This window comes from Anopheles maculipalpis, chromosome 2RL (assembly GCF_943734695.1).
Source record: "Anopheles maculipalpis chromosome 2RL, idAnoMacuDA_375_x, whole genome shotgun sequence".
NCBI classification, from domain to species: Eukaryota; Metazoa; Arthropoda; class Insecta; order Diptera; family Culicidae; genus Anopheles; species Anopheles maculipalpis.
In genome coordinates this window covers 51996440-52011924 of record NC_064871.1, presented here as the reverse complement: position 1 = coordinate 52011924, position 15485 = coordinate 51996440, and the positions used below count along the sequence as shown (strand labels likewise).

Genomic DNA, 15485 nt, shown 5'->3' with positions numbered 1-15485 from the left:
TCAACGGACGCTGTCGCATTCAGCGAAACACACAGTGAATAAAACACGGCGAACCCACCGCCGCCAGCGGCCGCGAACATAAGCCGAAATCGATCGAGCCACCAAAATAATAAAAAGCCAAGTTTGGCAACGGCACCGGGAACCGTACGACGTGAACGTGGCCTCGCGCAAAAGTGCTCGCGGGGAGGGCACGTCGTCCGGCGGGTAGAAGGTGGAAGAGATTATCATAAAATTAAATCAAACTCGGCTCAACTTACTTACTCAACTGTCGGAATCTCTCCCTCCCCGCCCGCCCCCTTTCCTTCTGTGCCCCGTGGCCATGTATCCATCGTCGCTAGTGTTGGTGCTGACATTTGCTCAAATCGTGCTTATGTTCGTTGGGGACCGGGGTGCGACCGGTTCGCGGCCCGGCTCCAGCCACCGACTGGACGTTTACATAGCGGGCTTCTTCCCGTACGGCGAAGGTGTCGAAAACGGTGAAACGGGACGCGGAGTCATGCCGAGCGTGAAGCTAGCGCTCGACCACGTGAACGAGCACTCGACCATACTGCGCAACTATCGGCTGCACATGTGGTGGAACGACACGGAATGCAATGCGGCGGTGGGCATGAAATCGTTCTTCGACATGATGCACTCCGGACCGCACAAGCTGATGCTGTTCGGGGCTGCCTGCACCCACGTGACGGACCCGATCGCCAAAGCCAGCAAACACTGGCACCTGACGCAGCTGTCCTACGCCGACACGCATCCGATGTTCACCAAGGATGCGTTTCCGAACTTTTTCCGCGTGGTACCGTCGGAAAACGCGTTCAATGCACCCCGGTTGGCGCTGCTCAAGGAGTTTAACTGGACGCGCATCGGCACCATCTACCAGAACGAGCCGCGGTTCTCACTGCCGCACAATCACATGGTGGCCGACCTGGACGCGATGGGATTGGATGTGGTCGAGACGCAGAGCTTTGTGTACGATGTGGAGGAATCGTTACGCAAGCTGCGCGAGAAGGATGTCCGCATCATTTACGGCAACTTCAACGAGTTCTGGGCACGCCGCGTGTTCTGCGAAGCGTTCAAGCTGGACATGTTTGGGCGCTCCTATCAGTGGCTCGTGATGGGCACGTACGGGAACGAGTGGTGGGCAGAGAACGATACCGACTGTACCGTGGAGCATGTCTCGACGGCGCTCGAGTCAACGATTCTTGTGGACCTGTTACCGCTGTCTACCAGCGGGGACATCACCATTTCCGGCATTGTACGTGTTATACCGAGCGGAAGCGACCTGTTGAGCGCCGCATGACGCTAATTACCTCCCTTTCCATCCCTGCTGATTGGGTTCGTTTCCTGCAACATTTTTTTTGTTTATTCTCTTCTTCCTTCAGACGGCCGACGAGTATCTGACCGAGTACAACAGCCGCCGGGGTGGTGAATATTCGCGCTTTCACGGCTACACTTACGACGGGATCTGGGCCGTTGCCAGCGCCATTCAATACGTGTCCCAGCGTAAGGAACACTCCCTAACACACTTCGAGTATCGCGTGAAGGACTGGGAGGACATATTTTTAGAAGCGCTCAAGAACACCAGTTTCGAAGGAGTTACGGTAAGTACCTGGGGGTTGTCAGAATTCCTATTCCTGGCGGCATAGCTCACTTTGGGTAGAAACAGGCCGAGCCAAACAAGATATTGATAGTAGCGACAATGCCAGCACTCAACCGGTGATGTGGATGCGAAAAGCAAATGGACGAATGAACGGCCACTTTTCAGCACACAAACACACACACACACACAACGGACAGCCGACGCCCGTCCCGTACGTCGATACAGCACAGTGATAACAATCTTAAACCACCATCAACGCCACCATCATGTTTGTCTTTGGCCATGGTGCTGTTAGGTCGTTTTCACATCCGTTCGTTCGTCCCCATTGGCGTATCGTTTTTCCGCTCCATTGGACATCTATGCCACTTGACCTAACGCTGACGCGACACGTTCACATCTCTTTCTCTCTCTCTCTCTCTCTCTCCCTCGCTCGTTTTCCCCTGTTCGTCTCAGGGACCGGTGAGATTCTACAACAACGAACGGAAAGCTAGCTTTCTGCTGAAACAGTTCCAGAACGGGGCGGAGGTGAAGATTGGGGAGTACAGTTCACTCACCGGACGGTTGGATCTTAGTTTGGGCCATCCGATGAAATGGGTCGGTCGTAGCCCACCGAAGGACCGAACATTACGCATCATAGAGCACAGTCAGGTGAACATTACCATCTTTGTCGTGCTGGCGAGCACTTCGTGCGTGGGCATCATAATGGCGACCGTGTTTCTCGCCGTCAACATCAAGTTCCGCAACCAAAGGTGAGCACGTGGAAATCAGTGAAGTTAGCAGACAATGCATCCTTTTACACATTACCATGCGTATGTATGGTTCCAATTGTATCTTCTCTAGGTACATCAAGATGTCCAGTCCACATCTGAACAATCTCATCATCATCGGTTGCATCCTTACCTACCTGAGCGTAATATTTCTCGGGCTGGACAGCGGTCTGAGCAGTGTGGCCGCCTTCCCGTACATCTGTACGGCGAGGGCCTGGTTACTGATGGCCGGCTTCAGCTTAGCGTTCGGTGCGATGTTCTCCAAAACGTGGCGCGTCCACTCCATCTTCACCGACTTGAAGCTAAACAAGAAGGTGATTAAAGATTACCAGCTGTTTATCGTGGTCGGTGTGCTGCTTGCGATCGACCTGGCGATCATGACGACCTGGCAGATAGCGGACCCGTTCTACCGCGAAACGAAATACATCGAACCCTCGGTAGGTGTTGTTGGGGCTGGGAGATGTTATCGCTAAAGTGCCCCGCTGATTGATTGGTTTTACCCACATGCACACATGCACGCAACGCAGGAACATCCGACGCTCGAGGACGTGATCATCGTGCAGGAGAATGAATACTGCCAGTCAAGCAAAATGACCATCTTTATCGGGGTCATCTACGCGTACAAAGGACTGCTGCTAATCTTCGGTGCCTTTCTTGCCTGGGAAACTCGCCATGTGTCTATACCGGCACTGAACGACTCCAAGCACGTCGGTCTGTCCGTGTACAACTGTGTGATCATGTGCGTTATGGGGGCGGCCATCGCGCTCGTACTGTCCGACCGCAAGGACGCCATGTTCATACTGATATCCGTGTTCATCATTTTCTGCACGACGGCCACACTTTGTCTGGTGTTTGTGCCAAAGGTAAGGATGCGGGACGGGTTTCGAACGCATTCACCCTGAAAGGTGTTGCTTTATCGTGGGGGTTTTATCTCGAACATTCCTTTTATGTTACACTTTTGCTTTGGCCCCAGCTGGTGGAACTGAAACGTAACCCGAGCGGGGTGGTAGATAAAAAGGTACGTGCCACGTTGCGTCCCGTGTCGAAGAACCGACGGGATTCGTCGGTATGCGAGCTGGAGCAGCGAATGCGCGACGTTAAGCAGACTAACTGCCGCTTCCGGAAGGTGCTGATGGAAAAGGAAGCGGAGCTGCAAGCCCTCATCAAGCGGCTCGGACCGGAAGCGCGTGCCTGGATTGGGCTGGAAGCGTCCTCGTCCGAGCCGGACATTAACAAGGAATCGGTTAAGGTGCAGGTTAAAAAGGATTATGCCAGTGGTACGTATAAACCGATTTATGTATTTCATTATTAGCGCACACAACACACATACAGACATGTATTTACAAACAAATGAAAACAACCTGCTTATCATGATAGACATTTTCTTGTGCCTGTAATTATATGCTTCTAGAAGATTGTCCCTTCCAATTATTGGGATACGAGAAGGCGCGAACGCATTACAGTTTGCAATAATCATCAATTTTCTAAATTTCTCACTACATGTCGTTGAGGCATTTTACTCTCTCTCACACACGCCCTTCCGTATCACCACTCGCAAACGACGCCATAATCGTTAGGAAGTCTAAAAACTAACGACAACGACGTTAAAATGAAGCATTCCTCGTTCCGAGTCGCCAAAGCGATGGTTAACCTATTGCCATTTGTATTACATTATTGCGCTCGGAAACTGCGTTCCGTTGGTGAAGGTGGTTGCTTAATTAAATTTCTCCAAACCTAGTCGTTTTGCCGGTTGTTGGCAGGTATTCATGTGTAATTAATTGCAATAACTTAATTTTCCATAGAGCACCGATTTCGATTTGTTGCCCATGAAGTTTATTTTATAGCAAATGAAATAATTTTTTAAGCCATATCGAATCTTCGGCTGTCTCGGTTAGTAAAATTATCAAGAATCCACAGTACCATCATAACAAGACACGATTTGATTTGATTTATTCAAAGCAAACACATGTTTACTTCTCTGGCGTTATAATTGTTTCCAGTCGTTCGTTCGTTCGTTCGTTTTTATGTACGTCGTACATAGACTGCATTCACTTTGGGTGCCATGAGCAGAGCGATTAAAGAGAAATGAATTATTTATACCGTACGTAACCGATTCCATTCCAGAAGGAACTGACTTCACCTCCATCGGTAGTGTCGGCTCCAGCAATGACACACTGGATTCAGCAGGACCCGAAAGGTAATGATAAAAGTGCATTCAATACCAGCGAGATTGTTGGGCCGTACCAACCATGCGTGCAATTGCATCGTTTTGGAAGTTTTCGAAATATTTCATTTACACTTACTCTCTTTCGCACTGTTCTTTGCACTATTTACACATTTGGTTACCTGCGCTGTATGGTCATGATTAGTCGAAAGCAAAAGAAAACGACCCTGATCCTACCCGGCGAAGAGTTACCAGCGGCCACAGTCGCAACGTCTGGATCGCGTGCCAACCTGGCGACGGCCATTACAACGCTGGCAGTCGGTGCCGGAGCTGGAGTTGCCTCTATTGCGGCGGCAACGACCGTCGCAGTCGGACAGGTGCAATCCCATCAGGCAACGCAGGCTACCAACACCGTGCACAACAATGCAGCAGCAGCAGCAGCAGCAGCAACACAATCAGCCACCGGTGCGATAAATAATGCCAAGTCGACCCAGGCCACCGCAGCACAGACCATCAACGTCAGTACGAGCGTGCCGGTCGATCCGAGCAAACCAATGTTCAACGACGTCCGGCGGGAGTCCTTGTCGGCGACCAGTGCAAAGTGGTCACCGGGACAGTCGCTGCATCAAACGCAACAGCAAACGCAAACAGTGGTAAGAGTGCCTGCCTGCGCGAAAGCGGTTTCCCCCACCGTTTGTTTTGATGACAGATTTTTTTTTTATTTTCCTGTTGTTGCGCTCTATTGAGAGACATATTTATAATTGCATCCTATTGCAGATTCGTAGAGTTGGGAAATAATGCACCCTGTGGGTGCTGGAATTATGCCCAATTGTGCCGGCCCTGCGGGAAACGGCCGTGGGATTATGCGTTTGGCTCGGTTTGGAGATCAGTTGTTGCTTCTCACGTTTGCTTATTAATTTTCTATTACCGACAGGCAAGCCAAAACGGTAGGCGAAATGCCAAAAGCCCAGTCGGTGTCCTCATTTTGTTTATCCGTTTCAAACAATTTATCGTTTGTCGAAGAATCGCAGTACGATACCATTGAAAAGCGCTTTCGCAAATAATTATCTGGCGCTTTTAAGCCGCATTAACTTCGCTCTAGCAGCAATCGGCCCTTTTTTTTTTAACCCGAATGTTGGAACAACGTGATGGTGGTAGTTTGCGATGAGCGATCATTTGTCTTTGATAATCTCTTAATCTTTTCTTCCTTTACTCGCTCCGCAGGAACAGCATCCACGGTACTACGAGGACGAGCGCACGACAAACGGACCGACGTCGGTCGGATCGAAGTTTAGCACGCAGGCGAACAGCAGTTCCACGACCTCAATCACACATTCCAACACGGAACTAAATCAATTGTGCCATCACTCGAAAGCGAGTAGTAAGAGTAGAGGAGGTAATTAATTAATGCTCAGTAAAATGGTCAAAGGTTACCGGTAGGACATTCTACCCAGATTGGCAACAGGCGTGCTCGATCAGAGCAAAATCGTGTCGAAACTTTAGCTTTTTTTTCTTTAACATTGTGAGCTGATTTTTGCGTAATGCTTGCGTACACTATGACCTTTAATTAAAATACCTAATACACTAATATCACTACAATCATTCCATGATTACTGAACAAAAAGCAGAAGTAAAGAGTCATCGAAAAATGTGCTTCATTTTGTTCACAGCCAACTTCAAATCTATATTTTGAGGCTTTATTCATTTTTAAACGGATCGAGTTCTAGTTTATCATTTGATTATAGTTGATATATGTTCTGTAATAGCTTCTACTTCTTCTTCTTCTTCTTTTTGGCCTACTTCATTGAGCTTGTATACGAGTCATGACTTGATCTCCAATAGCGAAAGATAGTCCTCGGTCAGTCAGAAGTCGTACGCTTAAAGACGTCGTAAATACTTACGAAACTTATTAGTTAGGTCGTCTAGTTAGGTCGTCTGATGCCATCCTAATTCCACCATGTTTTGATTCATGTCTCAACGGCGTTTGTGAGTAACAGGACTATAAATGTTCTGTACAGTCCCAGTTTCATCTGCCGAAGACGTCCGCGAAGTGCTTTTTAGTGCGCCTAAATACCATTTCTGACGAATATCATTAGTGGCGGCCCGGTGGTGTTGGCGACAGCGGCGCCGGTCTTCAAACGGCAGGACCGGGGTTCAAATCCCATCCGGGCCGTCCCCCCGTAGTGAGGACTGAGTAACCAACTACGTGGTATCGGGAGAAGAGTCCAGTAAGCCATTTCGATAGCCGGCATGGATGGCATGACCTTTAGAGGTCGTTAAGCCAATAGAGAAGAAGAAATACCATTTCTAGTGCTGGGTCAGGCAAAGAGAAGCCTGGTAACCCCACCTAAAACCGCTGATCCTGTATGGCAGCATGAGCCCTGGAGATCTTTTCATCCACCTTCGTCTGACATGGTCGTTGTCATTCTTACAAGCCTTTATTGTTGCGCGGGCTTCCAAATAAGCTCATTTCGTCGTAGAATTGAGCTCATTGAAATCATTGAAGAGATAACTAGGCTGAATAACTAGATCAGTAGTAGTTCAAGATTGATCTACAAACAGGAACAATGAAAAATAAATGATATGTTATCAAGTAATTTAATATTTGAAATTGTCCATGCTTTAGATTCGAGCACAGAGCATGATAATTAAACAATTAGATGAAACAGTTGCGCGGACACAATGAAACCATTCCAATTATGTTTCTCTTCTATTTCACACTTTGCAGATATGAGTAGCGATGGATCGAGACGCGTCAGTGTACAGATGTCCTCATCGCTGAAGGGCAACTTTGTCGTCTCTCAAAGCGATCTCTGGGACACGCACACGTTGTCTCATGCGAAGCAGCACCAACGACAATCGCCTCGTTCACACCAGGGCTCGAACCGGTGCCCCGATCACGGCCATCTTAATCAAGCTCAGCAACAGCAACAGCAACAGCAGCAACAGCCACAGCAACTGCACGCTCAGCAGCAATACGACTACGACAATAGTGCAACCACCTCCCCCGGGCCGATCCAGCGAAGCGTTTCGGAGAAGAACCGCACCAAACATCGGCACAAACAGCAGCACAAGAGTACGGCGTGCCAGAGCGAAACCGACAGCGAACGAGAGCAGCGTGATTATCAGACGTTCTCGTCGTCCATTTGCTCCACCGCTGCCAGCTCGACCGCGACCGTCTCGATGGTGGGCAGTACGGCCGGTGGCGCTAGTGTCAGTGCCGGTGGGTACGTCACCCCCACCAAGATGTCGTCACGCAGGCTGACAAAGTCACAGCACTCGCACCACCATTCGACGCCCAACGTGGCACCGGGCATGGAGCGGGCGGGCACGATGGATCGCAAGCACCGGTCGAGTGATTCACGCGGTACGGCCGATGGCAGCACGGGCGGCAATGTTGGCGGTGGCCACATAAGCAAGCATCGAAAGAAGGAGGGCTCCGCTTCCAAGCCGAACCTGTACGGTGCATGCTCCGAATCGGAGCTGCTCGATGGCGAGACGGCCATCCTGCCCATCTTCCGCAAGCTGCTAAACGAAAAGGAGTCTAGGTATCGAGCTAGAAATATGGTAGGCGCCAGTTGCCCTAATATATCGATTAAATGTGATATTGTTGAGTATTTGTAAACTTTCCAAGCCCAACGTGCAGCATAAAACGCACCCCGCCAGCGGCAAAGTGTTCGCGAGTTCGCGAGTTCTACTTTCGTGATGAGATTTGTGCCGCGAAACTAAGAAAAAAAGGGGTGAAAGATGCAGCCCTTAGCAGCGTACTTTGCGTATTTGCTCTGGCGGAGTACCACCAGAGCGGTACAGTGAAGGAAGGTACTTTATACCCGGGTCCGTGATCCGCATACGATGTTTTCGTGATGAAAGGGAAGAAGCAAAGCAAAGTGGTTTGTGTCTTGACTAGCTTCGGTTGCTTGCAGTAGCAGCGCAGCACGAAAGGATGTGGGGTTTGGTTTAAATCGTAGAGTTACCTGTGCAGATGGTTTGTTTCGTTCCGTTTTCCTTCATCACTAATTGTTGTTAGTGTACTTTCATTGACGTTCACTACAGTGGAGATGTGAAATGTGTCGTGAAATCGTTGAAATATGCTGAAGTGTGGTGGTATCAATGATAGCAGTTTGCTAAGGAATTGGCAAACATAGACCGGAGATTCCACCTGTTGATTCTTGTAAGATGGTGAGATTTCATGAAGGTACGGAAGCGAAACGATTAGAATTACATTTACCATATGCGTAATAGAGTGCCTCAAAAGGAAATCTGGACAGTGTAAAATCCAGCAATTGCTTGAATTTGAAGATAATTTTCTTAGCCCAGGGTGAAACAATCATAGTTACATTTACATTCCTTTCTTTCGACATGTTTCTTTTCAATCATTTCCGGTGTTCAATTCCCATCCAGATCCTCGACCCATAGTAAGGGCTTACTAACCAACTACTTGGTATCGGCAGTCTAGTAAGCCATTTCGATGACCGGCATGAACTTTTAGAGAAGCTGTTCAGGGGAGAAGTTTCGTATACATATGCTATTGGAAGTAGTCGAAGGAGTTGGTTTATGTGTTGGCCTTAGGATCTGAAAAACACTGTTTTGCGTTTTTTTAATGCACTGAAAAACGGCCACTTCGTATAACTTTAAAAACTAAGCTTATATCTAACAGTTATCGGGTCGGCTCGGTTAATAGTTTAGTTATTGTAGGAATATGCAACGGCCTACTCCGGGAAGAGAATTTGAATCCCATCTCAAGCTTCGTGACACTGCCGGAGAACGCTCTGAAGTGTCTTACTTCGGCTACCCGCCAATGATTTTGATAATAATTCAGAACTAGGCAGACCCGGGATATGAAATGAATTCTATTTCAAAAGCCTTTTGCTCAACAATCTTCTCTAAACTCATTTATTTCATCGATTTCCTAGTCGAGCGACTTTTGTGTTACTTAATTCATAGTAATGATGGTAGTTCCTACTTTTGCGCATAGATGGCGTTAGTTTGTGTAGTTCGTGTAACGCGGATTGCCTATCTCCTGGCGTGTTAAATATCCAACAGTTGTTATTATGTCTTTCTCTGGTTTGGTGTGGTGCAGATGTTGTCTTTCGATCGTTTCTTTTTCTTGCTACCAGTTTCCAAGGGCGAAATAGATCTTCTTCCTTGTTGTGCACAAACAGATCTATACTTTTAGCGTAGCTGGGAGTCTGCTATCGGCAACCCCGGTGCTGGCAACATGCATGGATTAGGGAGCCACATAATCTTTGAATGTTCTCAAAAGCAATCTACCCCATACACATCACCAGGTTCAAGACCACCCACCGCTTCAGAGCGTGTGTCCGTTTTTGGGTCAACCACCATTGCTGAGAAGTGATTGTTGTACTTCGGTGTTATTGGTCTCTTTTTTGTGTAAAAATAAATATTTAAAGGTCTGGATATTTTGGGATTATCAAGCGACTTTGCATTGTACTAGTACTAAAATCCTGAACACATGTTTGATTATCATGAATAGGACTATTGCGTTACTCTTCTCCATAAGGTCAGAAAATAACTTCTCAATTTGCAGAAGGATTCCCAATTTCTGGTTAATGAATTGGCCAAAATAGTTTAACAGAAAGGAGATACAATTGGATTTTTAATTACATTAAAAATATATGACAAGCAGAAGCGGACTTAACCCTTCTGAGGCTTTAAGCGGAGATGGTGTTGGGGCCCTTTCATAGAGGAGCCTTAAATGAATTAATGAGGAGCCTGCCATACATCAGATCGGGGCACCATTCATCAGAACCGCAAATATTCACAACAACCAATACGTTTTGTGCTACAGCTCGGGCTGTCGAGTCCATTATTTCTATTCTATTCCAATTATTTCTACCATAGTGACCATACTTTTCTGTTTCATTTGATGAGAAATAGGACTCTGCCTTTCTTTTTCAACTTTTCTTTCATTCATATTGGCTGCTTTGCAATTAATTTTTAGTGCAGTTTAATACCAGGTTTTTGTTTAAGTTATCAAATCAAATCTATAAAAAAACAGTTCTGATTATTGACCCCTAGACTAAAACAAAAAATCATCCTCAAAGCCGTGCAAATGTTCGATTGCAAGCTGTCCATGGACTTCCATTTGGAGGCACTGTAGCTCCCGCCATGTGCGAATGTCCGGTGAGTGTTTGTAACAAAGAGGCTTTTATTCGTGAAACCGAAGCAAGAAGTGCTAGGCGTAGGTTCATTTAGAAGGGCAGAAATGGCATGTAAAGCAAAACGTAAAAACAAAGCGCGTAATAATAATAATAATGAAACAAAACTTTAGGATAGATTGTTTTGATAATTGTGACTGTTAGCAATTTAAACCCTGTGCAAGGAAGTTTAGGATAGTATGATCGTTAGAATGTGGGACAGAGGTAGCAAAAAAAAAAATAAATAAATACAAAAAATAAATAAAAACAATGCAACGAGCCAACTAACCTGGCAAGACTCTTTGTCCATTGCATTATTGTAAAAATGGAAAGCACAAAGAAAAACAAAAATCCGTGTATACAATTTCAAATACAAGGTTCACAAGCAAACACACACACACACACACACACACACACATACACACATTTTTACACGTTTTTGATACTCAAAAGTGTTTTTGTTACAGTTACTGTAGACGGTTACAGTCCAGGTGAAAGACAAAAAAGTGTGCAATGAAACCAGTTGAATTTGTTCATTTATGTGAAAGCATACAATGACAATAGATTTAAAAAAAAAAACAATTATAGTGCTTAGCCGGCAGCATATGCCGGCAAGCTAGGGAGGAGAGAACAGGTTGGACAGGTTGTTCCCTGAGCCATGGGGAAATGTCGGAGGATCCCGTGCGGTTCCTTCTAGCGTGTAATTATTGTAACAAGCTATTCCTTCACATACACGATGCTGCCTGTGCGCGTTTAGAATGGTTCCACGCATCTGAATGTTATGTTTGTGGTTTTGGGTTTTCGACGTACTACCACCAAAACTACTACTACGTGTTGTTGAATGATGTTTTTAGCTGAACCAGATTTCAAACTCTCATTTCCGCAGTTCAACGATCTCCATATCGAATCGATGTTTAAGGCTAATGGTACATTTTCGACAACTTAGAACGTAGGCAGCTGAACGAATGGCACCAGCAGGCCAGGCTAGATTACGCTCACAGCTATAGAACGTAAGACAAATCACTCGGGCAGGAAAAGGCAGGAAAGATCACACCAGAATAACTAAGGATCGAATACGCACATTCTTTCAATTTAAGCGACAAATGCTCCCGGATAGGATAAGTGTAGAGCGAGCGAAAACAAAAAGCTACAAGGGAAAACGAGTCAATACATGTGTGCAAATAAAACGATTATATCAATCAATCCAGACTGTGTTCGTTCCGAGCGTTCATTACTTGTAGACAAAGCAAATGGCAACCCAAAACCCGGCTGGCTACTGTGAAACGAATTGAAAAACAAGTATTGCTCTCCTGTAAAGTTAGACGGAATATTAGCGTGAAATGTTTCTCAGACGGTGCGGCGTTCTAGCTAATAAGTGAGGGGGAGGGGGGAGGGGGGGGAATTGGAAGCGGATGAAAGACGAAAATCCCGGGAGGAAGAAAAAAAAAATGCAACGTTAAACTAAACAAATTGAAAAAGTTGATGAAATAAGTACAATCGTCTTCCTACTACAACAAACACCTACACGCACACGATAACACAATCAGCGGACATGGGCATACACTTTTGCGTTTTGCGTACATTGACTTTGCAAAGAAAACTTAACGACACACCTTGCTCACACTTTTTATCGAATATAATCACATTCATTCTCATATGCACAAAACACATGACGAATCATACTTTTGCACGTTTAAAACCGAACCACGGCTGCACAGAGAATTTAACAATTTGGCAAGTGACTCTTATTAGGAGATAAAATCAGTTCCTAGCGTTTCGGATGCTGTCAGTAGTTTTTAATAGGATTATTTACTTCAGCAAAGCTACCATTGTGAAGTTAAATTGATGAAAAAGGGCATCATCTGTACCAATGATTTTTTTAGACCTTGTTGTAATATATTATTTTATCAAATATGCTGAAAGGTATACATAAAATGAGGCTACAAAAAGAAATCATTCCACTTTTGAAGTTTTGTAAAAGTAGCCCTTTTTATTTTTGCAAACAGACCCCGAAAGAGCGGATAAAAAAGTATGAAGGTGGTAAACGATTTCAAGTCAATGCTCGAAGAACATTCTGCAAAAATTCTAGAAAATTTTGCAAAGACACACGGCAGTAGTTACTGAACAAAAATTTTCTCCATAATTTAAAAAATAATAAACGAAACCCCGAATGACGAAAAATTGGGTTCCATATGAATTGAGAATTAATTAAAAGTGGCTCATCGATAGCCAAACCGAATACTCATCATTTGTGTATTTGGTGTGACCAGGTGAATGTGGTCTAGTATGAGCTACTACTGCTAAAAGAAACGATCAGATGAGCGAGTGTTGAAGCGTTTGAGCTGAGTATTGGAAGGAAAAAAGAGCTACATACAAGGCCAGGCACGTTAAACGCATGCACGGTCGATTGTGCCAATCGCAATACAGTCCGGAAAGTTGTACAGAAACGCCTGGAACTAATTTGTTCTCCTAATAGTTTGAAACGATAAACCTACACCACATATACGCTCATTGCACTGACACTTAAATTTCCATTCGATCTTTTTAACCTTCTCGGTGGATGTTTTTCTTATTAGTGACTCGATTTGGGTGCGTCATAGTAAGTAAAAAAAAAAAATGCACACGCATTAAGAGCAAAAACGAAAGACGAAAAAGAGTGATGCTTTAGGTACAAAAAATGTATTTAAGTTTAGAAGCAGTTTTGCAACATTACAACGGGAAAAGTGAAGAAGAAAAAACTAACAATTAGGTTATGAAATCCCGTTACAAAAAAACCCACAGCACAATGAATATGTATTGGGAATATTGGGAATAAGTAAAAATAATAACAATTAATTTGTTGAAAGGATAGATCTACATCGTTGAAAGCAGCCAAGAGGCATGACCGTGGAATAAAAGTTTTGCTTAGCAAAATGTATCTATTTTGTTTTACTAAACATACTTTATTCAATTATTGTTCGCTTTATAGAACAACCTACAGTCAATGCAAGCAACTGACAGTGGAACTTTTATGTTGAGTCAACAACGGGCTCCCAGAACGACCACTAGGAACCGTTAAGATGTGTTAGCAAGGGTTAGGTAATTTTTTGGGTATCGAAACAAAAAAAAAACATACTCGACGAAACGAAAACACGAATCGTGCAGCGCATTTATCAGCAGTTTATCTTTAAGTCAAACGAAAAGGTGGACGTAACTCAATATACGAAAAAAAAGCACTTGTTCATCGATAATATTCAGTTCTTACTGTATGGAGTATCATATTGGAGTTGGGACGTCATCCCGATACAAACATACAATCGTGTGTACAGAGTTTGGCTGTACGGAAAAAATGTGGGCGCAACGAAAACTCCTCTGCTCTCAAATGTAGTATCGTGTAGACGAAGAAGACAACAAACAAAAGGAAAAATGGTTAGGTAGGAAAACACAACCACTAAAGACACTCATGAAACCGAACTATTCACCACAACCGAACGAAGTGTTTTAGTGTAAGTGTGGGAGATCCTAGATCAATTACAAGGCTAGTTGCTAAAAAACCTAGAGACGATCATTCTTCGTTGAAATCCTCGTTGACTGGGTGGCGTGCCTGGTTGCACCCCGATTGGCGCGAGTGTACACATTATTGTAATCTATGTTGAAGGACTTACGAACAGATGATCAATTCCGTGTAGAATGGGAAACACAATGAAAAACAAACAAAAAAAAACTACCAAATACGAAAATGGTTTAGTAGATCGGAAAGCTCAATATGAAAAGTATCTATGATTATAAAGTAGTGTATAGAATGTTTTACTATTTATGTTTGACACAAGCTACATCAATTGGAACATTCGATTCGTTGTGTTTTTGGGTTGGCAAAAGTGCTGAAATTGCGCGAAAAGTTCAGGTGCGATTAATAAAGGAAATCACCTTGTGTAGATAAAACAGTTACGAATAACTCCAGGAAAGAACAGCAGCGCTATAGGAAGATTACAAAAGTTTAGCCGGAATAGCCACAAGAGTGAGCGCTATGTCAGCAAACAATAATTTAATTAACACAATTTACACGCATACAGACGAATGTACGTACACTAAATCAGCCAAAACAAAACAAAAAAACTTCAATCATTCACGAAGCCAGAGACATTTTGTTAGGAAAAGTTCACTTTAACACACATACGTACACTCACACATCCACAAACATCTACATTTCAGAGATTCATATTATACATGGGACAGCATACATACATACACACACACACATACATACATACACTAGTGCATCTACTCTCATACCAAAAAAAGTATTTAGCTGACTAGTCTAGAGAACAAGAATAGAAGACTCCCATGGATGGCAAGCAAGGGAAGGAAAAATCATGTACTTTTAAAATGGGGGAAAAAAACTAGATATACCAATCGGCTGAATTGGTTGCAATGATCAGAAATTAATAAAAATAAGCAAAACCATTTTAATCCGCGTGTTTCTTTTTTCATTTACCGCAAGATTATCACAGCGATTAACTCACCTACTCACTCATGTTGGCTTGCTCTTTTAAAGAGCACGTCGTCGTGACATGGCCCGGTCAACAACAGATCTCCAGGCTGCAGCTTCCCATCCATCCATCCATGGCACACGATCTCCGACAGGTCACACTTCGCCTGATCCAGCCAACGAACGTTATGAATTCTCATAACATCCTGCTGGTCTTTGCTACCGTCAGGATGTTCGGTTCTCCGTATAGCTCAGCAACCTGGTGGTTCATCCTTCTCCTCCACACTCCATGCACGAACACACCGCCAAAGATGGTCCGGAGGATACGACGCTC

General features: G+C 44.7%; 1 protein-coding gene across 1 annotated transcript; it reads left to right on the top strand.

Moving 5' to 3' along the window:
• Positions 1–310: 310 nt before the first annotated feature.
• Positions 311–8182, top strand: LOC126556739 (gamma-aminobutyric acid type B receptor subunit 2). The gene is made up of 10 exons (XM_050212208.1): positions 311–1249; positions 1377–1595; positions 2048–2343; positions 2435–2798; positions 2889–3224; positions 3335–3638; positions 4486–4558; positions 4731–5178; positions 5750–5921; positions 7254–8182. Exons 1-10 carry the CDS (start codon positions 320–322, stop codon positions 8147–8149), a joined length of 4038 nt encoding a protein of 1345 aa, XP_050068165.1. The 5' UTR covers positions 311–319; the 3' UTR covers positions 8150–8182.
• The last annotated feature ends 7303 nt before the right edge of the window (positions 8183–15485 follow it).